This window comes from Setaria viridis, chromosome 9, assembly GCF_005286985.2.
Source record: "Setaria viridis chromosome 9, Setaria_viridis_v4.0, whole genome shotgun sequence".
In the NCBI taxonomy this organism is placed as follows: Eukaryota; Viridiplantae; Streptophyta; class Magnoliopsida; order Poales; family Poaceae; genus Setaria; species Setaria viridis.
Window position 1 is genome coordinate 39,351,414 of NC_048271.2, and position 26,805 is coordinate 39,378,218.

Below are 26,805 nucleotides of genomic sequence, written 5' to 3' on the forward strand. Positions count from 1 at the left end.
TCGAATTTATCTCCACTAACCGAAAGATCGGGCACTCCGACTCTATCAAGGTAGTGGATCAATGGTTGGATGGGGAGAAATTAAGAACAACTCCAGCAATAATCCCTACTTCAGGGTCAGGGCTTTCCCTATTTTTCTGGGCCTGCTTTTTCACACGACTCAAGCAAGGGCCTCTACTTCTCAGACCCTACTTATTTTTCTCTTCTATTTCCATACATACTCTACACATAATCTTTATTTTATGCAACAACAATTCAAACAAAAATATTTATAATGAATATACAAATGAACCATATTTAAATTCATGATTTTAAACACCACAATTGAAATTCAAATTTATTTTTTTCAAACATAAAACCACATAGTCATATAGAATTAGGATCGCAATATGGTGCAAAAAAATAGGATCAAACTACAATGAATCATACTAACTAGCGCCATGATATGCCCACAAATGCTCCAAAGATCATCTCGAAGCTTCACATGAGTCTCCTTGTCCTCAATCTCAAGATGTATCTTGAGGAAATCCTCAATTACAAGTGGATTACGATGTTAGTACTCCTCTAGTCTCAACACTTCACCACCATCTTGACCATAGTCGTAATCCACTTCTTCATCTCGCTCATTCTCAATGATCATGTTGTGCAAGATAACAACAGCTGTCATTATGTACCATAGAGTGTTCTTATCCCAAAATCTAGCAGGACCCCTCACCATGGCAAATCGTGCTTGAAGAACACCAAATGCTCTCTCCACATCCTTTCTCACCACTTCTTGATCTTTTGTAAAATGTACTCTCTTGTTCCCATAAGGATTGTTATAGCTCTTCACAAAAGTTGCCCAAGTAGGGTAGATCCCATCTGCAAGGTAGTATCCCATGGTGTACTTGTTACCATTGACCATGTACTCCACGGGTGGTGATGTCCCTGATTTTAGCCTTTGAAATTGTGGTGACCTTTGCAAGACATTGATATCATTTAGAGAGCCCGGAAGACCAAAGAAGGAATGCTAAATCTATAAATCTTCAGATGCAACAGCTTCAAGGATCATCGTTGGCCCATCCACATGTCTTGAGTATTGCCCTTTCCATGCTGTTGGGCAATTCTTCCATCTCCAATGCATACAGTCGATGCAACCAAGCATGCCAGGCCATCCCCCCTTAGTGTTCATAGCCATCAACCTTGCAGTGTCCTCAACAGTAGGTGGCCTCAAGTACTACTCCCCAAACACCTCAACCACAGCCCGCACAAAGTGGTGAAAAGTCTCTACCATGGTGCTCTATGCAATCCTCATAACTTCATCCATTGAATCAGCTAGAACATCATATGCAAGAATGCGAAATGATCTAAACACCTTTTGCAAAGTAGTTGCACCAAGAATACCTGATGCATTTGGTTTCTACTCGAAGTAGTCATTGTGTGCCTCCACACCATCCACTATGCACATGAAAAGGTCTCTCGACATCCTGAACCACCTTCAAAAGAATTTGGCATTGTATACTGGAGGGTCTGCGAAATAATTAGCCACTATGCGCAAATTGCCACTAGATATGTCCCTAGGAACTACTTGGCGTCCAGGGACTGAACCTTGACGCTTCCTCTTGCGCCTCTCATGGTCCATTTTGGCAAGCATAAGAATTGCAATGAGGTCATCATTGTCATCATGGTCAGACTCAGATTTGGACTCATATTCATCCTTTTCCTCCTAAAATTGAGCTTTGAGATCATCATTTTCAGAGAACACCATCTTCACAACTCTCTGAAAACTGCAGATCTGAAAATGTCATTAGTTTCAGCAAGTTTAAGAATTATAACTTGACAAGGCACTTAATGAACAGAGCACTCAATTATCCAATTGTATATGCAACAGGAAAACATAGTAGGTAAATTGATAGTGGAAATAAACATTTTGTTACTGTCAACAAGTACTAGTTGTCTTTCTCAGGTGATGAGATGAAGTTACGCACTGAATAAGCAAAACTAAATGGGTGCATGTACTACTCTAAGCTCAACAAAAATGACACCCATGGTGGAGATAAACTGGAAGTGCAGTTGTGGCTACTTCCATTTCAGTCTTGCCAAACTAAACTTAGCAGGTACATTTCAACAACTGACCAACAATTCTAGGTTAGGATGTTCAGTTCAGTCAAGTACATTTCAACAACTGACCAACAATTCTTGGTTAGGATGTTCAGTTCAGTCACTTCAGTGGCTACAAAGGAAACTACAGTACTCGTTTCTACCTGACTCGGAGTACTATGGTTCTACTAAACATATATATGGGAAAAAATGAACAAACAATACACAACTACTATTGGTCTATTGCTACGATATATCAGAAGAGATCAAGCGCATTGCAAATAAAATTGATGGACAAATTGCATTCACATTCAGAAGCTCATGTGTTCACAATCCAAATTCACATATGCTCGTTAATAGAAATTTTCATCCACACATACCAATGGTACTGAAAAATAGAAAGAAAAAAGAGAGAGAGAAAAAAGTGCCTTGCGACAAATCAAGGTCAGCTTGTGGAGGGGTGCAGCACCAGTGTCGCGTGGGGTGGAGGAGGAGCTCGAGGCTGGTAGCGCATGGGGAAGAATCAAGCAACGCTCAGGGCCGGGTCACTGACGGCGAAGGGATGACCGGTAGTGCGTGGGGCAGAAGTGCTCGGGGTCCAATGACAAGTTGCGGCCGCACGACGGCCGGCGCTTGCGAACGCATGACGTCGTGTCACCGGTAGTGGAGGGAGGACCCCGAGCTCCAACAACGCGTGGGGGCAGAGGGCTATTGGGGTGCACGTGGGGGCGGAATCGATCCGCCGATGAGCAAATCGGATGCGGTGGTAACAGATCCGCTGTCGTGGAGGCTGGAGGAAGCTGGCCGAAGCCTGTGGTTGAGGCTGGAGGCCGGCGGCACTCGGGGAAGAAGCGAGCGGGGGAGAGGAAAACGAAAGTGGGTGGGTCAAACCAAAGAAACGACCGAGTAGGGGCCTCCCTACCTACCCATGAGAGAAGGGATCGGAGGGGGGATTTGGGTGCCTCCCTACTCTAGGGACCTGAGTAGGGATCCTGCTGGAGTGGGCTTTTTTCCCCTCCGTCCCTACTTTTTGAGTAGGGGTTTGTGTAGGGTCCTTACTGGAGTTGCTCTAACAGTTGAGATAAGCCATGTGATTGCATGTATATGTGGTTTTGCATTTCTCCTGAAGACATCGCATGTTCATCCAAACATGGCACTCTCACACTCATGTTTCACAAACCCGGTCAGACCTGTATACAGAGTACAATATCACGACACATAAGAAGCTTAGAGTTTGATTGGTTTCCTGCTGAGCCTAGCCTGGCTCGTATTTGGGAGCTAGGCTCCCGCTAGCCAAGCTCAGCAAATGCAATATGAGTTTGATTGGTTGTCTGCATGAGTTTGATTGGTTGTTTGCATTTATTCAGCCACATCATATATATAAGCTATTTGGTTGTCCGCATGAGTACATCTTGCATGAGATAAAATATTATAAACAAATATCATTATGATATTTATTGTGTGTAAGCATATTGTAAAAGTTCTTAGTTTAGCTCATTAAACCTTAATCACCTTTTAAAAATACTAATATCACAAATCACTTGTTTAATCGTTCCTTAGCCAGTAGCCATCCGCCTCCAGTGAGCCAAGCCCATCGGAAACGTTTTTTATCTTAACTGCGTCTCCCGATAGCCTGGCTTTTGCACACGCAGAGCCAGGCTCACCACGATGTGCAGGCAACCAGTCAGCTGCATCCTGCATCCGGTGAGCTGGCTAGGGCTCGGTGCGGCCAACCAATCAGGCTATTAATGATGCGCTGATGGCTCCTCAGCCATGGAGCAACTCACGGAGCAGAACCATAGTCCATAGCTTGACTGTAGACTAATTCCACGATACATGTCCGTCCAATCCACCCATCAGTCATCCGGACACACCGCCGCTGCATGCAAGGGGTTGGTTTACGCACCAAACACAACTTTTCCAACCTTGAGGACGAGCCCCTTCAGCTCCCCAAATGCGTAGAGGACCGTCACGGCGGCGGTCACCACGACGACCATGAACGTCGCCGCCGCCCCGCCCTAGCTGTCGGTGCTGCCCACGGAGTGGACCCCCGAGGCGGACGCGAGGACGACGAGGAACATGACCCGTGCGGCGTCCAGTGCGCGGTCGGCGCGGGCCGCCCCCAGCAGGAAGATGCACAGGACGACGACGATGGCCGCCGCGTTCGCGAAGGCGACCGTGTTGAGGAGGCCGTAGAGGCGAGCTCGCGGGTGCTGCTCCCCGGCATCCCGGGCTTCCGACACTCACGCGGGCGGCTGCACGGCGTTCCGGGCGAGCGCCCGCATGAAGATGGTGGCGGAGGTGATCATAGGCCATGCCATGGCCTTCAGCTCCCGCTCAGCGGCAAGCCGGCGGCCTCCAAGCTCCTGTTCGAGAGGCCATTTATTTGAACGAGATCAGCTAACTTGCAATACCCACATCAGAAGCATTGACACAGTTGGTGCGTTCATAAGCAGAAATCCTCACGCTCAAACCCTCAGCGATCATGCATTGATTCGTTGTGATACTTGGACATTTCTATGTCAAAGAAGAGAGGATAAGATCCTACCTGGCCACGGTCGGCATCGTCGGCAGCACGGTTGGCGCCTTCCCCAGCCCGCGGCACGCCACCAGCCGCCTCCATCGATCGGCCTCCGGCCTCCACCGCCGTGACCCCTCGCGCTGCTGCCGCCGCTCACCTCCGCCGAGCTGCGAGGAGCGAGGCGTGAAGCAGTTCTCTGTCACTCTGTGGACTGGAAGGAGGGTCAGGAATCGTGTTCCGGCCCAGGGCTTGGCTGCCGCCTCCTTTTAACATCACGTCGACCTGTCCTGTCAACGCGCCTTGCGTGCTCTCACCGCCGATCACATGCGATGGGTTGTTGAATCGCACTCGTCGTCCTGGTTGCCGGATTTGGGCAGAGCGGACAGCTGCCCACAGCGAGCTGATAACACATTGAGGTGTAACTCAACATGAAAATGGATGCAGTAGTTAGATGATAAGTGATAGTGTTAGGCCGGCGAGAGAAGCCGAGACCCAGGACGGATGGTACTGTCATGCAACGCCCCGTCGCCTTTGGCCATCATCCACCCTCGTGCGTTTCCGGTTCACACTGTTCGGGGTATCGGACCGCGCCAGCCACGAGGGGCCTGCCCAGATCTTCCTCTGATCCTCTCTCTCCGTACGTCGTGCGGTGTTTTGGTGGTAACAATTTCTCTTTTTATTTTCCTTTTGGTTGGGATGGGATGAGATGAAGTAGCGGCTAGAAAGGAATCTTCACGTCCTGTGACAACACAAAAGCATCGATCATACGTGGGTGAACGAAGCGGTTATTACCTAGGCTTGGTAACCAGCAACATCAACTAGTGGTTACTATCACTGCAACTTAGCAAGTACTGGCCAAACACCGGTGGAAAACCGAGAAGTAGTTCCATTGGGGAGAGTCATATCTCTCGAATATCCAACCAAAAGATCCCTGGAACTAAAGACATTTTAAAAGACACTTTAGTTCCCGGTTGTTAATACTCACACTGGCCGACGACATGTGGTCCCCCAAGCGGCTCGTGCTGTGGGAGCCCCGGACCGGCACCGAGATCGCCCTCCCGCCGATGCCCCTCGTCGTTCGAGTCTTCCTCTCCGGCGACCCGCTGGGCTCGCCACTGTCGGGGTGGATGTCCGTCGCGCCGCACATGACGGTGTCGATTGATAACAAGGTCTCTTTTTTGGCGGCCCGAGGATGGCGCCTGGAGCCCCGCGTTCAGGGAGGAACGTACAACTTCCACAATATCCAGAGCGTCGCGTTCCACGGCGGGAAGATGTACTGCATCGAATCGATGCGAAGGATCGCCGTGTACGACCTCAGCCGGGTAGACGCGGCGGCGTCCCCACCCGTTCTCCTCGAGGCACCGTGCATACACTACGCCCGCGCGGCGCACTTCGTGGCCTGCAATGGCGACCTGCTGTTTGTCTTGTTGCCCAGGCACCGCCACAACTTCCCCGATGTGTACAACCTGGAGCCTCTAGGCGTGAGCACGACGGGCCGGCACCGGCACCGGCAGGAGCTGGACCTCCGGAAGAAAGACATGGTGACGGACCTCGGTGGCTACTCGCTCTTCCTCGGCCGCGGCGATACCTTCGCCCTCTCGGCGAAGGAGCACCCCGCGATCCGTGGAAACTGCATCTACTACGTTCCGCTCGAGCACCACGGGTTCAACCGGAAGAAATGGAGCTGGGCTTTCGTGTTCGATTTCGAGTCTAGAGCTGTGGACAAGATCAAGTTTCCTCCGGAGCACGTGGAAAACCGTGAAGTGCGGTGGTGGCCGTGTTCGTGGTTTTGTCCTCAGAAACCTATTTTGTTGAAACATCGTTGAATTGAATCTTGAACTTCAGATTCGCTCGAATCTTTCGACGTTTACTTTTTGCCCAGTCTACTTTCTCACGGAAATGCAAAGATGTAATTTCCACTACATGCATTATGCACCAGACCGTCATCTGCTCGCCACACCTGATTTGTTTATTTACTGATGAATGTAAAAACGCAAATGCACGCACCACGGTGATCAGTTGAAAATAGTTACCGGTTTAAGTGTAGACAGCACGATTGCGAATACAAATTACAAAGCGGAAGGAAGATTCAGATTAAAGTCATTTCTATTCAAAATATAGCTGAATAAATACTGCAAATACAAATACACGTGCTCTTATAAAAAAATGACCCAGAACTGCAAATACTTAATAGGCTTAATTATGTGCAGTGCTCCTTCCATCTCAGAATATAGCTACGTTTAGACTTTTTCAAAATTATTTTTTTTCAAATTTTGACTATTCGAAGACTAATAACATAAAAATGTTGTTAGTAGATTCATCATTAAACCAACTATTGTAATATATAATATTTTTATTTTATATTTAAAATATATTATGTTTTGGGATGACATTGTTGGTCAAAATTAAAGAATTTTGATTTTGAAAAAAAAACTAAACGTAGATATATAGGGAATAGTAGCTTATCCATGGACGGGGAGATGCTGCCGAGCCGACAAAGCTCAATAGGCCGAGGAAACAGTTAGCCCAAAACTCCCTTACTAGTAGTAGCATGCAAGAAATCGAATAGCCCACGGACCGTGGGCCTGGGCCTTACTTTTCACCACGGACCAATAGCCCACATACCAAGAAATCGAATTCGAATCAAAATGGATTGCTTCCCCGGCCTCAAAAGAAAAAGGAAAGCAGCCCACGGCCCACCCTTGAGACAGCAGAGTCCTTATTCTTACCGCTCCCGTGATCCTGCACCTGAACCCACCACGCCCGCTCGGGGCGCACGTGGTGACCTGCGACGGCGACCTGCTGCTCGTCGTCCAGTTCAACGACCGCGAGCCGTCCTCGCCTGCGGTGTAAAGGCTGGGGCCACAAGACCTGAGACAGGACCGGCGGCGACTGTACCTCGGGGAGAGCGAGAGGGTGACGGATCTGGGCGGCTACTCGCTCTTCCTCGGCCACGGCGATCGTGTTCGATCTGGAGTGTAGTGTTTTGGAGGAAATCCCGTTTCCTCTGGAGCACAAGGAGAACCCCGAAAAGCAGTGATGCCCAAGCTCCTGGTTTTGTCCTGAAAAACCCATTTTGTCCAAACAGGATTGAATTTTTAGTGTTGAACTTTGGCAAAGTTTATACGCGGATACTTTTTCATGCAAAGATAAAATAATTTCTACTCCACGCATCAGATCGTCATATGATTGCCAACAACTGATTTGTTTATATTAGACTGACGACTAAGGCAACTGCTTATCAAAGCGCGACGGTGATCAGTGGAAATGGTTGAGAGGCAGACAACACGACAGCGAATGTAAGTTACAAAGCAGGAGGAAGATTCAAATTCATGAAATTTCCATTCAAAATATATAGCTGAATAAATAAACGAATCATTGATCAATCAGGTAAACATATAACATCATAAACTTCACGTTCTGATGATATTATGTACACAGTATGAGCTGTATCTATTCATCGAAATGCTTGCCCGAAAATGTTTCTCATGGCACCATCTCTCCTGGTTTCAGTCCAAAGTGTCTCAGGCACTAATCTTCACTTCCCACAGCTCCATCTAGATGTCGGAACGCAGCTGAGGTAGCGGCACCACTGGCAGTGGTCATTCGCGTTCACTCCTTTGAAAAGCATCCCCATCCCAATGGCGAATCTGCGCAGGTTACGCAGCACAAACATGAGTTCAAATTTAGTCAAACCGACCTAACTGACAGAGTCACAGAGCACACTTTTTTTTGGTGGGGAAAGTGAAAGCTGACAGAATGCATTAGGTTAGCATTATGGCACAATTAATATTAAAGCAAGTACTATCATGTTAGGTCTCCGAAGAGGCGGCACCAGCATGTGATGTGATGCTTACCCGAGGACAGCGAGGACCGAAGCTACGGCCAACAGAACCCATTGATAGGGCAGGTACTTCTTGCTGGTGTACTTGACGTCGGAGGGCCGGACATAGCGCTGCATCCAACCGTAATGCGGGCGCATCAGGAAGATGAATCCCAGGAGGAAACCGGTGAGGAATCCTCCGATGTGGGCAAAGTTGTCGACGTGCGGGAGGATGCCGATGGCGAGGTTGATGGCTATGACGACCAAGAGGGTCACCAAGGCTGCAGCCTGCACATTGACATTCAGTTTCGAAACTGCATTCAGTACACTGATCGTATTGCAGGCTGAGTAGTACCGAGTAGGGGAGAAATGCACCTTGTTTGAGTAGATGGTCCAGTTGGTGAAGAGCTCGGATAGCATTGCTCCAAGGAGTCCAAACAGAGCTCCGGAAGCGCCAACAGAGATGTTGTTCCTGATGAACAGAGATGAAAGCACGCTGCCTCCAACGCCGGAAACAATGTAGATAATAGCAATTCTCACTGCAAGGAAACGGGAATGCGTATTCAGATACAGTGCTAGTAAGTCCGGCACAATGGGGGTGAGTAGTTCCTATAACAGCACATACCGTATCCAAATTGTTGCTCGAGTCTGAGTCCGACGAGCACGAGGCTGAGCATATTGGCTAGCAGGTGGACAACTCCAGCGTGCAGCCAGATGCACGTCAGGAGCCTCCATCCCTGGTGCTCGTGCACGACTTTGTCCCACACAAGTGCTCCCAGCTTCTGCAGCCTGCGGAAAAGGAAGTCTTTTGGTTTGAGAAATCGTCCACCATCCCATCAATCGCAAGAACAATACATGCTAAAAGATCGATCTCGTATCCAAGCGATAATTGGTAAAGCTGGTCAGAATGGGAAGACAATCAGAGATTCAGAGATAGGATAGACCGATAGTCAGTTATGATTTGCCACGAGGCACTCGTGGTAAGCAATCCTTTCTCTATGCAATCGGTTACGATTTGTGTGTAGCATCGTTCCATCTATATCTCTAACTAGTAGATTGATCGGTAGCCATAGAAGAAGCTTCAGATTTGCCCGAACCGAAGCGACCATCATCAATAAGTCAAGAACCGAATAATGGAGATATGGAACAGTAACTGAAGAATCGCTTACGTCGCCGACGATGGGCCGAGGAGCGGGTTCTCGCTGAGCGGCTGGAAGGCGAAGCGGTGGAGGAACCCGCGGGCGACGCAGGCGCCGCCTCGGCGAGTCGGGGCGGCGTGGGCGGGGCAGTTGTTGACATACATGGCGGCGGCGAACAGCGCGATGTTGACGGCCACGACGACCGGCACGAACCAGGGCACCCACTCCCTCTCCCCCTCCCGCTGCGGGTACATCTGCTCCGGCGGCGGCGGGTAGCTCCCCTCCCCGCTCCTCCCGCCCTTCTCCACGTCGTAGCGCGCGGCGGCGGCCATGGCGGGCGGTGCGGTGCGTTGCAGAAGCGATCTCGCGGAAACGGCTGCGACGTCGTGGCGTTGGTGGTGGGGGGTGGTGGTGGTAGTGGAGCCGTGGAAAGGCGATGCGCGTGTATAAATGGCCCGGCACGGCGGTGGTGGGCGCCATTCGGCAGTTACGTGCGTTGTTTCCGGCGCGTGGTGGCGTGGACGCGTTGGTACAGCACGTCCTGCTGGTGGATTTGCGAGTTGGCTGCTGGCAGGCAAGGCAAGGCGAGGCCCAGCGGTCAGTGGTGGAAGAACGTGCGGCGCGAAGCTGGCCGTGACCAACATTGTCGGCGCGACGCGGCAGCACGGTTCGGCCGGTTCGGGGAGGTACGCGGCACCGGAAACGCGCTGGTGAGTTGTGCGCGAACCATGTGTTGTCACGGCCCTCACGGACCATGCCTGCGGGGTTCGGCGGCCCAGCCATATTGCTCACTGTTAGCATATTGTATATATAGTAGGTCCCTTAATTGTGGATGTAATCACGCGCCTGTGCGGTAGGCTTGCATGCCACCCCGGCTGCCCTATATGTACTCTTGTACACGTATGGAATACAACCAACTATTCCTACACTTTCAGATGACGGATCTCTCTTCCTCTTTTCTAGCAGCAAAGAGCAAACTAGGCCATGTTGCTCGCAGATGAAAAAAAATTCACATGATTCAAAGAAACAATGAAAATCGCAAGTCATTAGCTCGCAGATGGATCTGGCATTCTGACCTCTTTTTTAGCAGCAAACTAGGGCATGTTGCTCTCGATGAGGAATCCAAGTTTTCCGTGGCCACATCACTCCCCTGCCAAGCTGATACATGAAGGCAGTGCACTGTGCACCGCAGCCCAATTTTCGTTTCTATGTAAAGCTAAACAACTTCACCATAGGTGTTTGTTTGGCAAGACTCAAGTGGGCGGCCTGTTGTGCAAAATGCTAGCTCCAAAACGGCCCAGTAGAATCCATTTTTATGATATTGAAACTCGCATCTATTTTTGCTAAATAAAGAAAAATCGAGGAGGACAAACAGGCAGAAGCGGTCCTCCTGGCCTCTTTGCGCACGGGCGACGTTTTCTAGCCCGCCCCGCGCGCGTTGCCTCCGCGCGGCCCAGCTTATTTTCGTGGTGGCTCAAGCAGTTTGTGATGCGGTGACTGCGGACTAGAGAATAGCCACGGCATGAACACACAACAAAAAAAGAAGGCAGAGAGACGCAGAGGCGGCAGAGGTATCATCCCGGCGGCTAATCGACCCATGATGGCGGCGGCGGCGGCGGCGACCGTCCGTCACAGGGCGGCGGAAGAGAACCGGGTGCGTGCTTTTACTGTTTCACAGCGACATCAGCGTGGAAGGTTCAGTGCAAGTACTACAGTTTTCACCAGCGCTCCGACGAAATCTCGTCGGTCGCGCGGGCCGGCGGCGTGACCTGCTCGTCGCAATCAACAACAGCCGCTCCTGCAACTATCACCGCCGGGCAATCTGCGCGTCCCGTCCCGTGCCCGTCCTACCAATGCGCCGTTCCCTGATGGGATAGGAGCGGTGAAGTTTCCGGCCTCCGGACCTAATGATTGTCGGACGCGCTGTTCCGTCCGCGCTAATCCATCGCTTCTGGTCTGGAACCGCGACAGCGACGCTCTTGATTTCTTGGAGCGTTTTTTCAGCGTTCCTGCTGAAGACCACTGCACATCAGCATCACAGCATGGGGCTTCGCCGTGGAAGGCCCCTGTCCTCTCGTTCCCCGGCAACGCATGCATGGACGACAGCAAAATCCACGGAACAAAACAAAACTCGGTTCTCTCGAGTTGTAAAAATAAAAGCTTTGCTTTCGTTACTAAAATACCATGATCTAGAGTTTAGCAGACGCTAAAATCCATAGAGTTGGCCAGGCATATTCACGCAAGACTGCGTTCGGATCCTCCTGTGTGTGTAGGTGCTAGAGCTAGGCTACCACACCCGTCCAGTCCAACCAATATTTCGGTGGTTCTTGGCCTGTGTTTACTGGAATACTCTACTCTAACTCTACCACTACCAGTCTATATACTCCTATGGTTGATACAGGTGCGGCTAAGAATGGCGTCACCTCGCCTAAAAAAAGATCGGCGGCGTCAAGTCCGACGAGATTCTCTGTTCCAGTTCCGGATGAGAGAGAGAGAGAGAGAGAGAGAGAGAGAGAGAGAGAGAGAAGCGAGTTGGTCTCGTTGGGCCGGCCGCGTGGCGAGACTCGCGGAGTGCTCGCCACGAGCGCGCGCTTCCTCCTCCGGTTCGCAGAGGAGCCCAGATCGCGAGCGACCGGCGGGAGACCGCGGCCCGGATACCCCGCGCGGGCGGCAGCCTCGCAAGTGCGCGCCCTGGCCCCGCTCGGCCGTCCGATCGAGTGGGCCGGGGGAACGGACGGGCGGGGAGCGGGAGGGGACCGGCGCGCGGGGCCCGGAGGTGGTGGCAATCATTGGGCTCGCACCCGGGAGCTTTGACCGGCGGACTCACCTCGCCTGTGCCCAAAAATTCCGGCTGGGCCTCTTTTGCACTTTGAACCCCGAAATCTCGAGGAATCGCCCATAATCATTGCCTGGTATCCAAGTTCAAACTTTCACACACATTGATTTCACCTCTCTGAACCTTGCCAAAGGGGCGAAAATGTTCCGGTGGCCGTTTAATTTCTTTGGAATAGAGGAATAAAAAAGTATTAAAAATAAAAATAAAGAAAAGAATGGTGGAATAATGTACTTTTAGTCTTTCTCAAGAGGAAGTGAGTATAATTTAAAGTTTGCATCGGATGATATCTACGCTATAGCATCTCAGATCTGATAGCTCATATTCAGTCCTGTATACCTAATCAAATGACTGCTTATCCATTGAACTGTATAAAAGTGACATTATATTTCTAAAATAGGATCGATTTTTCATTATGTATGTCATCTCACAAAAAGTAATGTCATATAAAATAGTAAATGATATAACTGCAACTATTGTTACTAGTCATTGATAGTGGTCAAGGCACTATAGTATCCTATCTATTACTTCGCTGCGAATTAAGGTCATTCTCAAACAACTTGAGTGATCGGCACGTTAGCATACCACGACATCATCTTCTATAGTATTCCACCAATTTTGCTTTGGTATGAATTAAATCTATCCTATTAGAATGGCCGATACTTTACATAGCATATCACTGTTATTTTCGTAGCGAGTTATGTCTACCGTCAATGGTACTAAAATGAATTGCGCAACAATATCGCTATAGTAATTTGTCACCAACTGAGTTGTAGTTATTACTAATAGTACCCAAACAAACACAATGATTTTAAGCTACCATCACAAACTATTAAAGATGATGTGTAACCGTCGCAGCATCTTGGGCGTCATTTCTGCGGCGGTTTTAGTTTGCCATCGATAGCACTAGAATAGGCGGCGCATCTAATTGCATAAAATAAATGGTTACTTCTTGTGAATTAAGATTTGTAGAATGATGCCACAACATCGGTTCAGCCTATATAAAAAGCATAGCTAGTTGTATAAAAGTATACCCAAGCTAGTCGAGTACAATGCCATTACAAGTCAAAAGTCATATGTGAGAAGAGACCAATCATACAATACATAGGTTTAGGGAAACTCCCGCCAAAATTGTAGAAGTGATGGGTCGCAGAGGCGTCGAGGAGATTTTGGTATGATAATTCTTCATTTCCTTTATGATGTTTGAGTACCTGTTTACGCATTATCTATTACTTTGTTTTGAACAAAATGATACTATTGTTTCTTTTCTAGATATTTTGTGGAACATGCACATAATTATATCATGAAAAAAGTGGGTAATGCACAAACGACTATCCATTTTGAATAAAATGGAAGTTGGTGGTACACACAGCAAACCCTAAAACCATTTGAAAATTAAGCCCTATCCGATGATATCGAAAAGCCCAGGGAGCCGAATGCAAAGATCTCCCAGCTTTGCCGTTTTGGCGACCATCACCAACAACCGGAGGAGAGAGAGCGCGAGTCACAAAGCTAAAAAAAGCACCGAGAAATCTAGTGGTGCAGCGAGCGAACCCTCCACCCCGTCCCCTCCCCCTTCCTCCGCTTCCCACTCCCAAAATTTTTCACCGCAGGCCTCTCCCTGGCTCCCCGCGACGACGACCCCCGAAGCTTCGCGAAGCTTCCAGGGCCCTACCCCGCGGGCCGCCTCTCCCCAGATCGCCGCCTCTGGCAGCGGCGAGGCTGCATCGCGAGGGCGGAGGAAGAGGAGGAGGAGGAGCCGGGCGACGGGGACGACGGAGGCGGGGCCAGGCGAGGCTAGGGTTTGGGGTCGGGGTTGGGCTGCGTAGGCCGGCGCCCCGGTGAGGGAGGAGGATGCATATGATGCGGCGGCTCAAGAGCATCGCCTCCGGCCGCTCGTCCGTCTCCGATCCGGTAAGAGCTCGACCTCCCCGCCCTCCCCCCACCGCGATTCGTGGGCCGGGCACCCGCATTGGGTGTTTTATGATGCTCTGCAAATGTTAGGTTCCGTTTCGGTGCGATTCGTCCGATCGTCCCTTGCAGCGGCAGCGTGGTTCGTTCCGTTCTTTTGCTTGGCTCATTGGCTGCGGCTGACTCGTCTTAGAAAAGCGTTGCACGGCTTGTTACCTCATCAGGTGGCAAGGCTTTATTTTGCTTTGGTCGATTTGGCATTGGGCTCCTTGCGCTTTAAAGGCGACATCTTGTTTGTTTCTGCTCAAGTATTTATTTCTCCAGTTGGTCTAGTAGATGCGGTTATGACTGCAATGCGTTAGCATTGTGAGCCTCGTAGGGTCATGTAGAAAATGGATGGTAGCCTATTCATCCAAACTTCACTACTAGTAAAGGATAAGGGCAGGTTTTAGCTAGTTTGTTGGCTCAAAAAAAAAAAATCCCTCGGAAATGGTTCCCATTCACCAAAAGGATATGGAAATGGGGTTTGTACAATTAAAGAGGCTTTTTTCTTTTTATTTATAAATGCTAAAGAATCACTAAAGAATAACCAGTTTCTGATTGGTTATCTGGCATCTGCTAATGCTTGCTTTTGAAATTTGCATTACTATTGTTAGGGTGGTGATTCTGGCTCCAAAAGGCCAAAATTTGAGCAGGATGGAGCAGGAGATATTGTTATTGAGCCGCACTTAACTGATGACAAACCTATGCGAATAGACCAAGAATCCTCGTCATCATCCAATAGGGATGCTGAGGCAAGCACATCCACTAGCATGAAGCCTGTTAAAACTGAAGAACCAGGAACAGATCTGCTTCCGAAAGAAATGAATGATATGACAATCAGTGATGATAAAGCTGATGGCCACAATGATAAGGTTATTTCAATCTCAATTGACTCCATATATAATCGAGCTATACCATATCTACTTTCGGTACTCACGTCCCGTGTTCTCTGACTATAGGAAAGTGAGGGGGTTACTCTTGATGGAAATGGAACTGAGACAGGACAAATTATTGTGACAACAATAGGAGGTCATAATGGGAAGCCAAAGCAGGTGAGGCATCAACCTAGACCTTCTTGCTTGGAATACCAATTGTTTATTCCTTTATCTAAAAAGAGCATTGAATACCAATGACAGCACATTACATTGAACTTTCCTGCATGCTATGTAAACAAGGCCACTATTTTTTGAAAAAAAACCCTCCTCTGTGGATTACATTGCACTAGCACCATACTACTTTTGTGTATTGTTATTTGATATACTTTATGTGATGGATGTAAACCTCTGCTTTCCGAAAATATTCCTCTGAATGTATTGTTTTTGTTTTAGAATATTTTTTTTTGTCAAACTCGAAGTTTGAATCACTGATACTGTTTCTAATGGTCTTACAGAAGGTCTCATACATGGCAGAACGGGTTGTTGGCACTGGTTCATTTGGTGTAGTTTTCCAGGTATGTCATTTGCCATCATTTGGCCTCATAGAACTAACTTTCTATAAATGGAAATTCATAAATTCTGGCCTTCTGGGGCCAAAGTTCAGAAGGCCAAAGTAATTGAACATATCTGGTATGAACAGGCGAAATGCTTGGAAACTGGTGATACAGTGGCAATAAAAAAGGTGTTACAAGATAAGAGATACAAGAATAGAGAGCTTCAAACTATGCAGTTACTTGACCACCCAAATGTAGTTCAGCTGAAGCATCATTTCTTTTCAACAACTCAAAGGGGAGAAGTTTACCTCAACCTTGTACTTGAATTTGTATCTGAGACGGTTTATCGTGTTGCCAAATACTACAATCGGATGAACCAGCGTGTACCCATAATTTATGTTAAGTTGTATGCATATCAGGTTTGTGAAGATATTCTGTTTCACCTATCAGATTTTTTCCAACAAATTAGATTCATTGGTTGTCATGGAATGAATGTTAAGGAATGATCTGTTATTCCATCTTGTCCAGATGTGCCGTGCGCTTGCTTACATCCATCGTGTTGTTGGTGTGTGTCATCGTGATATTAAGCCTCAAAATCTACTGGTAAGTTCCCTGGTTCACTTTTCTTGCGGTAGTTTTAGTGGTTGTTAGTGTTGCATGAGTATCTCTTAGTCTGTTTCATGCAAACTGCTGGAACATGCTTCTTATTGCAACTTGGTTAACCTTCCAGGTCAATCCCCATACACATCAACTTAAGATTTGCGATTTTGGGAGTGCTAAGAAATTGGTACGCTTCACTCTTTTAGTTTGTTCCGCTGAATATCTTCATGGATTTAATAACCTAAAAACTCCATTTCAGGTCCCCGGTGAGCCTAACATATCATACATTTGCTCGCGGTACTATAGGGCTCCTGAACTAATATTTGGAGCTACGGAGTATACTACTGCAATTGATATTTGGTCTGTTGGCTGTGTCGTAGCTGAGCTTATGATTGGTCAGGTATAATATCTCACTTCTACATGTTAATGTTTCTTCCAGTCAATTATGTCACCCACTTTCTGATAGGGAAATTACTTTTACTTACAATTTTAGAATCTTTTGACCTCATTTTTTGTTAAAGATTATGATATAAACTGCAAAACACAGTTTTGGGCTTTGTGGACATTACTGATTGATCAGCTTACTGTTAATCAAGATACTCTTTTCTTGTATATGCTGATAATTTTGTTGATGTTTAATTTTGTCCCCCAATTGCAGCCTTTGTTTCCTGGTGAAAGTGGTGTTGATCAGCTGGTGGAAATAATAAAGGTTTGTGTCTGCTATCAGATTATGTCATGAAATCCACTGACATTGCTTTGTAAACTGAATGTTTATTAATCTGGTTTTTTTCTTATTCAAGATTTTGGGTACTCCAACAAGAGAAGAAATCAGGTGCATGAACCCAAATTACTCTGAATTCAAGTTCCCCCAGATAAAAGCCCATCCCTGGCACAAGGTTAGTGGATCTCTGATCTCTGTGGTACTTCATTCAGCTGTGGTCCATTGACTGGCTCACCTAAGTTTGTTTTACATGTAGCTTTTTGGTAAGCGCATGCCACCTGAAGCTGTTGATCTTGTGTCAAGGCTACTTCAGTACTCACCAAATCTGCGTTGCACAGCTGTAAGAACTAATTTGAGATCTCAACTGTACCAATTAGTAAAGTCACATTAGTATAGTTGTATCCCTATTGATACTAAGCTTTACAAGTTATTTCTGACATATGCCAATTGTTATCTGAAGCAGTAGTATCTTTGAGATATCACTTCCATATTATTATGAACATGAGTCAGTGACCTTTCTATTTTTGGAAAATAAGATAGCTTCAAAACTCGGATACTTTATGATTATAAACATATGTTAATCATACTTCCAGGTTGATGCTTGTGCTCATCCGTTCTTTGATGAGCTGCGGGACCCCAAAGTCAGCTTGCCAAATGGGCGGCCTCTGCCACCATTGTTCGACTTCACAGCAGCTGGTAACAATTCACTGCTTTTAATATTTTTGATGTTTCATTGCACCCTTCTCTCTGACCCAAAATCTGAAACTGTTGGATACAGAACTTGAAGGGCTCCCAATAGAGCTTGTCCATCGCATCATTCCTGAACACATGAGGAAGTGAAGAGGTGGAACAGCTGGAAATCCCTGTTTCTCCGTTAGTTCTTCTGAGATGCGCAGGGCATGCTATGGACCAATATGGAGTAGTGATATAGCTAGCCAGTGCCTTGCTAGATGCAAAGAGGGCCAAAAGCTCCTCGATCGCGCCACCAAGAGTGAGCCTAGAGGCAAACCTACTGTTTGCCTGTTGCCCATGGTGGAATCGGCTCGTACCTTTGGCATTTTATCTTGTGTCCCCAGATGTGTATCGATAACTTAGGCTGTTATATTACCTGGTTCATCCTGAACAAGAGAATTCAGAGTGCTTGCTTCCTTAGCTGGAAATCCTAGAATGTCGGTTTTGATTATCGCACATCACTCTCTCCCCATGCCACCGGTGTTTTTCGCGATAATGTCTTTTATGCTCGCCACAAGTGGATGGTTACACGTAAGCTGACAAGATCATACAAGTGTCCCGACTTCCAAGATCCCATCTGTGTTTTGTTTGTTCCGTTTTCTGAAGATCTCTGAACCTTCAAACTCACATGATTGATACCTTTGACTTGAACTACCTGTTGCCGACAGTTGCGTTTACGGCCACCAATGCAGCATAAATACGCGCTGCGTCCCTCCAGGTGCAGTGTGACCAGATCTGGTATCGACGAGCTGACATCCTTTTAAAACAGCAGCATAGTCTACTTGCATGTGCCATGGTTATGACCGTAATATTTTTTTCAAGAGTGATGCAAAGGGAAAAAAATGTTGGTTTGCCCAATTAACTTTCCGGTCACCGATCTGGAATTTAGGGACAAATCAGTAGCTGAACCGATCCTTTTAAGCAGGAATTGAAGGTGTAGCGTGTGTTTCAGACATGCGCCCAGATCAAGGGCCTGAGTTCCCGTCTCGCCAACCAACCCATCGAGACCACATGATCCGCGAGCTGGTGAAAGTGGTGATGCGCTGTGCCGAACTCGCTTGAAAGATGCAGGCCAGCAGTGGGCAAGTACCTGTACCTATCAGCGTGATGCAAGGGGTCACTCGGCTCTTTAAACTAAACACGATGATGGAGCGCCTACTCGTGAACCATCAGCGACAACGACGACGACTTGTTTAACAGGCACGCTTAGTAGACCAAGAAAAATCGATTAGATTTCGTGTCATCTTGGACCCAAGCGCTCGTCAGGCAGCAGGTGCCGTCTACCGGTGGTGTCTCGGTGACAAAACATGCCCTGCCCCCCCCCCCCCCCCCCCCCCCCCCCCCCCCCCCCCCCCCCACCCACCAAAATTTTTTGTCTTTCGTCCTGTACCTTCCTGCTCGTCGGCGGCTGGCCCCCATTTCCGGCGGACGACGGACCCACCGTCCATATCAAAAACCTGTGACTTGGGGAAATGCAAGCACGCTACGCAGACCCACCTCGCCAACCTCAGTGTCTGACTGACCCCATTCTCCCTTTCACATTTTAATTATGTCTTTGTTTACCATTAATCATTGCTAGATCAGAAACATCGTAAAATCGGCTGCACAAAAACAAGTTTTTTCCTGATTTGGTGTGGAATCAACCGAAGACGGGAAGCGAGCACGAAAGAAGTTCGGTTGAACTGGACTCATAATGAAAAGGACTTTTGTGGCGGCTCATCTTTTTCTACTCCTAGATAAGAACACACCCACTTCTTGTACCACCGAAAACAAAAAGTGAAGAAAAGAAAGAAAGAAAGCTGGGAGCGTTGGGGCACGTGAGCGTTATCATGCAAATCAACTTGTGTCAGCCACTAAGCACAATCACAGCTCACATGATCACATCCACACATGCTTTACTCACTCCTGCTCCTGTACTACTTGAGTGAGCCAAGCAAAAAGAAAATAAAATAAAAATAAAGGTGCTGTTAAATCAAAAAATGAATAAATAGATCCAAACCAAGAGAATAAAAAAATGTGATAACTAGGAAGGGGAAAATATAATAAAGGCCTTCCATTTCCACTCCCTGACCTCCTTCCCCTTCCTCCGGAGCTGCGAAATTTTGAGACCCCAGCCAGACGACGCGGAGACCACCCACCCCACCCTACCAGCCCCCGCAATTGCCGCAGATTGCAGGAGCGTCCCTCGCCGGCGGAGGCGGCTCCGGCGAGCGGTCACGGGCGCGCGCGTCTCCCCGGCGGATTCCGGCCCCCTGCCGGCGCGTCGAGTGGCTGCGGAGGGCGCGCCTCGCCGGCGCCGGCGATGGGCAACTCGCTGGGGTGCTCGGCCTCCGGCGAGCGGCTCGTGTCGGCGGCGCGCGACGGGGACGCCATCGAGGCGCGGATGCTGCTGGAGCTCAGCCCGGCGCTCGCGCGCTACTCCACCTTCGGCGGCCTCAACACCCCGCTCCACTTCGCCGCCGCCAAGGGCCACCTCGACGTGCGTGCGAATTCTTCCGTCTTTTGGATGCCTCTCGTTCGATTTGGATCACGAATTGTGGTTTCCCGTGCAGATTGTCACGATGCTTCTGGAGAAAGGTGCTGACGTTAACGCGCGCAACTACTGCGGCCAGGTAGATCTTTGTGCGCTCTCTGGGTTCAAGAGTTTTGATCCTTGTTCTTCTATGCTATCTTTGTGATCGCAGACCGAACCAATGCTAAGATCTGTCGCGTACAAGTGATGAAATTGGCAACTCTTATGCCATGCAAACAGATAATGATTTGGAGACTCATTTTTTAGGGGATTACTTATGTACTCTGCTCAGCGATTGCATCAGAAGACTTGACCCTTTCCATATACCTGTCGCTTATGCTTCAGAGCTGAATGAAGATTTGATTAGATTTTGTTGTTCTTTCTGGCACTCCTACACATGGCATAGGCGTTGCATTTCTGTTCATTTCTTCAGTTTTTATCTGTATCGAACAGTTTGTTGATTGGTTTCATTTGTTTGGGTGGATGGTTAAAGACTGCATTGATGCACGCGTGTCGGCATGGGCACTGGGAGGTGGTTCAGATGCTTCTTCTCTTCAGATGCAATGTATGACATTTTGTACTATAACGTTCTGCTTGTTACTTTTCTGCCTTAGCACAAGGTGGTTGCTGACCATTGCCCTTTTTTTGGTTGCTTCAGGTTACCAGAGCAGATTACTTGAGTGGCCGAACAGCATTGCATTTTGCCGCACATGATGGATTTGTTCGGTGTGTAAGGCTTTTGCTTGCTGACTTTGTCCCCAGTGTGGCCTTGGAGGATATTGCCTCTTCAGTGGTAGATGGTGGTGATTGCCAGACGAATAGTGGGAGCAGTCCCAATTCTTCATTGGGGCAGAAGTTTAATGAACCGTATGTATTTCTGATGAATCACAGCTTACCGTTTGAAAGAACTAGCCATTAACACCATGCTTGTTTTAGTGCTCGTGTGAGATACATCAACAAGCCTGCTGATGGCGGTGTAACAGCACTTCATATGGCGGCATTGAATGGTCAATTAGATTGCATGCACTTGTTGATTGACTTGGGTGCTAATGTCTCAGCCGTCACATTCCCCTATGGCAGTACTACAAATTTGATAGGCAAGTATTGGTTCTTAGCTCAAATGGCATACAACAAACAATGGCTATTTTTCTTAACTCAAATGAGGTTTTAACAATGCACTGGGGGAGCAGGAGCTGGCAGCACGCCGTTGCATTATGCAGCCGGTGGGGGGAAGCAGGAATGCTGTGAGGTAAGTCACTATCATAAAGCATTATCACCTTTTCGACAAGTAGCTCTTTTCAGTTGTAGTTTTCTCTTGAGGTATTTACTTGTTCTGATATTTGACGATGCTGTTCCTGCAGCTACTAATATCAAAGGGTGCTAGCAGGTTGACACTCAACTGCAATGGGTAAGTTTTTCCCCCTTTTTGGGTAATTTTCAATGCTAGATAGCGTTCCAAATCTTTAGTAATCTTACCATTGTAGCTATTGGTTAAACTCACTTGACTAGTCTTAATTTGTTTTAGTATTATCCTGTATTTAGGTGGCTTCCCATCGATGTTGCAAGGATATTTGGACGGCGCTCTTTGGAGCCATTACTTTCTCCAAATTCACACTCGAGTGTCCCTGTATTTCAACCATCCAGTTATCTTGCCTTGCCACTTATGAGCATACTTCATATAGCAAGGTTAGTGCTTAACAACCCACAACCTATTTTCTTCTGCTGTAAGTAAAGTGTAACGGCATTTCTTACTTTCATAGACAACAATGAGTGCTGGCTTTTGATATATGAATTATCGCTATGCTACAAGACCTTTGATATGTTAACGTATGCCCTTTGCTTTTTGGAAAGTAAAGGAGGCCAGAAGTTCCATTCTATATACTAGTGGAAATAATATTTGCGAACAATTGGGCCAGTTACATCTCTATTAAAATTGCAATATTTCAGATATTGTTACTTTTACTATGGCAACAACTGAATTATGGTCTTGGTTCGGTTGGATTGTTGGATATGGAGCAAATATGTATTTATCTGCCTGTCTTTTCATCTTCTTCAATTGTTGTAGTAATCTGAAATTTAGTAGTATGGTCAGATTGTATGGAGTTTTTTTTATCATGTTTGTTTTCCAGTAATCTGAAATTAAGTATGTTGGAGTTAAGCCGTTAGATTGAAATGGAGTTACTTCTGCTGACTTTGCAATTTCACCTACTTAAGCTAGCTTTGCAATTTCTCCTTGGATGTGTTTTGTGTCTCTCTTTTCCACCAATAGCATTGCCACTCATGGTGTGGTGTTAAGATAGAGTCATTCAAATAATTAAAAGTTAAAATGTATTGATCATTTTTTAATATTTTATTTAATGTGCATCTGCAGAGAATTTGGGTTGCAGTATACCTTACCCTCAGTGGATGATAGTGATCTCTGTTCAGTTTGTCTGGAAAGGTCTTGTTCTGTTGCTGCTGAAGGTGAGCCCTCTATCACATTAGATGCTTAAATTTTACTTAGAGAGGGTTCTTCAATACAATTACTGTGCATGAGATGGTACTAGCAGTTGTGATTCCATGAAATGTTAAAAAATAGTAAGAGTAACAGAAAGCTACAAATAAAAGTTAAATATCGAAGCACTGATGGCACTTGTATATGCGACCTTGGTTGCATAAAATGCTTTTTGAATAGGATTCTAGCTGATCACTTGGTCATGTACATCATGGTATAGTATGTCTCAACGTGTAAAGTGTCACGATGCTATGCTGACATTATTTTCTGTCCATTCAGGTTGCAGTCATGAGTTCTGCATCAAATGTGCTCTCTACCTTTGCTCAACCAGCAACATCCGTGTCGAGTTCACAGGCCCACCTGGATCGATCCCATGCCCCCTCTGTCGGAATGGAATAACGTCATTCAATAAGTTGCCAAGCACACCAATGGAAGGCCTTAAATCAAGTTCAGCCCTAACATTCTGTAACCCATGCATACTAAACACCCGGTCTATGAACTCTCCAGCCAGTGTCTCCAAAGCTGAAATCAGGCGCAACCGTGTGGCAGCTGTCTCTTCAGAGCTAGTCTGCCCAATCACCTGCAGCCCATTCCCGTCGTCCGCCCTCCCAACCTGCAGGTGCAGTGATGATGATCCATGTGGTGCTACAGAGGCACAGGATGGTTCCGAAGTCCAATCTCCACGGCCCTCGCACAGCGCAAGCATGGAGCTGGACAAGAGGGGAGAGGATCTGGACCGGACCAGCTGCTCAGGCATGTTCTGGAGTCGAAGAAGCTGCCACAGGGAGCAGCAGTGTGATGCAGAGATCAACGCTTGATTTTATTTCTGGTTGTGAATATATCTGGATTCATAGCAGCTTAATGCGGGAGACGAGCAGCGGCTATTTTTCCTCCCCAGCTGTGTTCCTTCCTCTCCTATTTGCAGCCAACATTTTCTTGATTGGTGAAGCCCAGCAGCCTTTTGCTGCCGTAGTGTGTGTACTGTATTGTAACAGTTTTGTTACAGGTGGTCATGTGCCAGTGAGTCTAGATAGCTTCAAAGTTGCTAGCCAGTTACTGTTCTTTGTAGCTGTATGTAAATTACAGGACTTGGATTGAATTATTCTCTGATTCATATGATAACTATTTACATACACCGAGTCAAATACACCTCTCATGATATATAAAAAGATCCTTCTGCTCTTCAGTTTCTTTGTGCAAATACAGTAGTGGCTGATCCTGTCATTCGTGTGCCTGAGCTCACAGGAACTGCCTTTCTTCAGCGTTGCCTCTAGACTTGTACCTACGGCAGATCAGTCGTATACTAGTACTACATGTAAGATGCGAAGACGCTGCCGTCCTGGAGCTGTCATTCATGCCGACGCCGGCGCCGTCAGAAGCGTGCTGACGATCCTGTCTCCGAGCCCTGGCACCGCCGACTGGAAGTGCCCCACGCCGGGGAGCTCGTGGTAGTTGACCCAGCCGAGCCGGCGGCATATGTGGCGCTGCAGCTGCACGGGCACGACGCCGTCCTCGTCGCCCTGGAACACGTGCACCGGGAACGGCGGCTCCTCCAGGTCCATCGGCTCGAACTCCGGCCACCTCCCGAACATGACCGCCATGTCCCTGTAGAAGGACTCCTGGATCCCCTGCTGCGTCGCCAGCCTCGCCCTCTGCACGCACCCCGCATGAAGAATCAGCACATCGCTGTAAAAAAATATAAGCTCGGCTTCTGAAAGATCGATCTGGGAAGGCAATCGGACGAACAAACCTGGTGGAACATGCCGTTGGAGAGCGCCATGACGCGGTTCTTCTCGTCGAGCTCGTTGGGGAAGGACCCGGAGCCGTCGATGACGGTGGAGGTGGGCAGCCACGGCTGGCTCATCCACCAGTGCAGCAGCCACGGCGCGTAGTAGGCGACCCGGAGCGACCACTGGTCGCCCGCCGGCTGCGCCCGGTAGAGCCGCCGGGCCAGCCCCCGCGGCAGCCCGCGCCAGCGGTAGTTGACCACCGGTGCCATCATCGCCACCCCGGCCAGCCTGTGCGGGATGTACCGGATGGCGGCCCAGCCGGCGTGGGTGCCGAGGGAGGAGCAGATGAGGTGGAACTTTTCGCCGAGGCCCAGCGCGTCGGCGAGGTCCTCGATGTCCAGCGCCGCGCTGCGCAGCGACCGCCGGGGGTCCGGGTCGCTCTCGCCGTACCCGGCCCGGTCGAACGCCACCATGTACACGCCCAGCTCCTCCAGCAGCTCCTGCGTACAGCGTACGTTATACGTGTCAGTCCATGATCGTTCGGCAGTTTCGTATCAGTTTCGCCGTCACGTGCGCTGAGTTATCAACGCCGGCGTCAGGTGAGCCTGGGCATGATTGGCCGCCGCCGCGTGCACCGGCGCGCGCACGCTTCAGGTAGGAGAAACAGCGAGAATTCTATCTAGCTAGTACGTGCCTAGCTAGTCGCTGTTGAGGACCGTGCCGGGCTCGCCCAAGTCGGAACGTCGACGACGCGTGTTGTTTTTGACGGAAGTTAGGTGGGCGACCACGACGCCGTGTCGGCGGCACGGACGTCGTCGTAGCCGTCAGCCGGACGGGAAAATTCAAGCGCGGCATCGGCGTCGGTGGCCGTTGCCCTGGCGTCCGTCCTTGGACGAAACGCAAACGCGCGCGCGGGGGTTGTTGGTGGGGTTGGTGCTTGCCACCAACGTGGCTCCGGTGCCGGTGCGCTATCGGGGGCAGTGGTTGCCAGTTTGTCACGGCCGGAAGCACACGCATGTGGACGACGCAGCGCGCCATGCCGTGGTGTGTGCAGTGCGGTTGTGCGTGAGCCATTCCTTTCCGGCACGTACGAGAAAGGAGAAACGTCAAAAGAAAGGAGTGGGAAGCGTCAAAGCGTGAGACCACCACTCCACCACACCAGCGTTCACCAACCTGGGAGGCGCGGGGCGAGTCCATGCGGCCGCCGGAGAAGCCGTGCGAGTACACCACCTTGAACCGGGCCCTGTCCCGGCTCACCCCGGACTCGGCGTACGCCAGGTACCGCCCGTCCCGCATCCGAGCCCTCGGCGCCGTCACTGGCGGGCCCCCGGGCGTCCCGCACGGCGTCGGCGGCGGCGGCCGGACGGCGCTCACGAACCACCCCGCCGCCAGCGCCGCCGCCATCAGCGCCATCAGCCCCGCCGGGGTGCTCCCGGTGCCCGACAGCCAGTCGATCGCGCACGCTACGCAGATGAGCCGGAAGACGCCGACGCACGCGTGCATTGCTGACGCGCTGGCCGTGCGCTTCTCGCGCCGCTTGCCATCGCCAGCGGAAGCATCTGCGGCCATTGGAGCGCTAGGAGCTGGAGCTGGAGGTCTGAATGGGTTGGGTTGTGCGGTGTTGTTGAGGCTACGAGAAGAGGCTTGCGAGGGTGGTTCTTAAAACGTGTTAGGTGTTGGGGGCTAAGCTATATAGTGCGAGATGAACAGCGGTGACGCTTGGCCGGAACAATGCGGTGGTGGAAGGGCAACCCTTTCACTAACGTGTGTGTGTGCACGTATATGTATATATGCTAAGTTATCGACCTCATTGGTGCGTATGTGCTTTCTTGGTCAGGCCAAATTGCCAATAAGTTAGATCTCACCTACCACCCTTTTCAAAGTGGTCTTCCCAATCTTACCTGATCGAAAAGGTTTTGGTTTCTCTGAAAAAGAATTGGTTTTAGGCACAACAAAGATGTGTGGGTCATGTAATATTAGATATTACAAATTTCTTCTGGTTCAGAAAGATTCAGTTTACACGAGTTCCAGTCTTTCCTACTGATGATTAGTGAAGACTCTATGGTCATTTTAGATACACAACCTATGATATATGACAATCTATAGGTCCCATGCCGGTGACTACGGAGTTTCAGTAGTTGGTGGCGATTTCATACATTCGAAGGCTTGATGAGAAAAGTTTGGGGAAAACACTATTTACATGAGCATGACATAGGCGATGATGTTTTTGCCAAAAGCTG

The 26,805-nt window shown here is 48.7% G+C and overlaps 5 protein-coding genes across 5 annotated transcripts; 2 read left to right on the forward strand and 3 right to left on the reverse strand.

Annotated features, from left to right (window-relative positions):
• Nucleotides 1-552: 552 nt before the first annotated feature.
• LOC140221202 (uncharacterized) lies at nucleotides 553-903 on the reverse strand. Its single transcript, XM_072290516.1, has one exon. The coding sequence runs from the start codon at nucleotides 901-903 to the stop codon at nucleotides 553-555; it is 351 nt and encodes a 116-aa protein (XP_072146617.1).
• Nucleotides 904-7,917: 7,014 nt separating this feature from the next.
• Nucleotides 7,918-9,983, reverse strand: LOC117836653 (RHOMBOID-like protein 2). The gene is made up of 5 exons (XM_034716121.2): nucleotides 9,592-9,983; nucleotides 9,048-9,211; nucleotides 8,798-8,961; nucleotides 8,457-8,710; nucleotides 7,918-8,249 (listed from the first exon to the last, which is right to left on the reverse strand). The coding sequence occupies exons 1-5, from the start codon at nucleotides 9,891-9,893 to the stop codon at nucleotides 8,138-8,140; spliced, it is 996 nt and encodes a 331-aa protein (XP_034572012.1). The 5' UTR covers nucleotides 9,894-9,983; the 3' UTR covers nucleotides 7,918-8,137.
• Nucleotides 9,984-13,903: 3,920 nt separating this feature from the next.
• Nucleotides 13,904-18,285, forward strand: LOC117839783 (shaggy-related protein kinase alpha). The gene is made up of 13 exons (XM_034720200.1): nucleotides 13,904-14,308; nucleotides 14,962-15,219; nucleotides 15,307-15,399; nucleotides 15,738-15,797; nucleotides 15,923-16,195; nucleotides 16,305-16,379; nucleotides 16,507-16,563; nucleotides 16,636-16,776; nucleotides 17,035-17,085; nucleotides 17,177-17,272; nucleotides 17,354-17,437; nucleotides 17,691-17,793; nucleotides 17,876-18,285. The coding sequence occupies exons 1-13, from the start codon at nucleotides 14,249-14,251 to the stop codon at nucleotides 17,935-17,937; spliced, it is 1,413 nt and encodes a 470-aa protein (XP_034576091.1). The 5' UTR covers nucleotides 13,904-14,248; the 3' UTR covers nucleotides 17,938-18,285.
• A 1,617-nt stretch (nucleotides 18,286-19,902) lies between these two features.
• On the forward strand, nucleotides 19,903-23,968 carry LOC117838877 (probable E3 ubiquitin-protein ligase XBOS33). The gene is made up of 10 exons (XM_034719067.2): nucleotides 19,903-20,308; nucleotides 20,382-20,441; nucleotides 20,835-20,906; nucleotides 21,000-21,208; nucleotides 21,278-21,438; nucleotides 21,532-21,590; nucleotides 21,703-21,749; nucleotides 21,884-22,027; nucleotides 22,713-22,804; nucleotides 23,115-23,968. Exons 1-10 carry the CDS (start codon nucleotides 20,132-20,134, stop codon nucleotides 23,651-23,653), a joined length of 1,560 nt encoding a protein of 519 aa, XP_034574958.1. The 5' UTR covers nucleotides 19,903-20,131; the 3' UTR covers nucleotides 23,654-23,968.
• On the reverse strand, nucleotides 23,925-26,422 carry LOC117838879 (uncharacterized). Its single transcript, XM_034719068.2, has 3 exons — nucleotides 25,739-26,422; nucleotides 24,586-25,065; nucleotides 23,925-24,487 (listed from the first exon to the last, which is right to left on the reverse strand). Exons 1-3 carry the CDS (start codon nucleotides 26,132-26,134, stop codon nucleotides 24,188-24,190), a joined length of 1,176 nt encoding a protein of 391 aa, XP_034574959.1. The 5' UTR covers nucleotides 26,135-26,422; the 3' UTR covers nucleotides 23,925-24,187.
• Nucleotides 26,423-26,805: the final 383 nt, after the last annotated feature.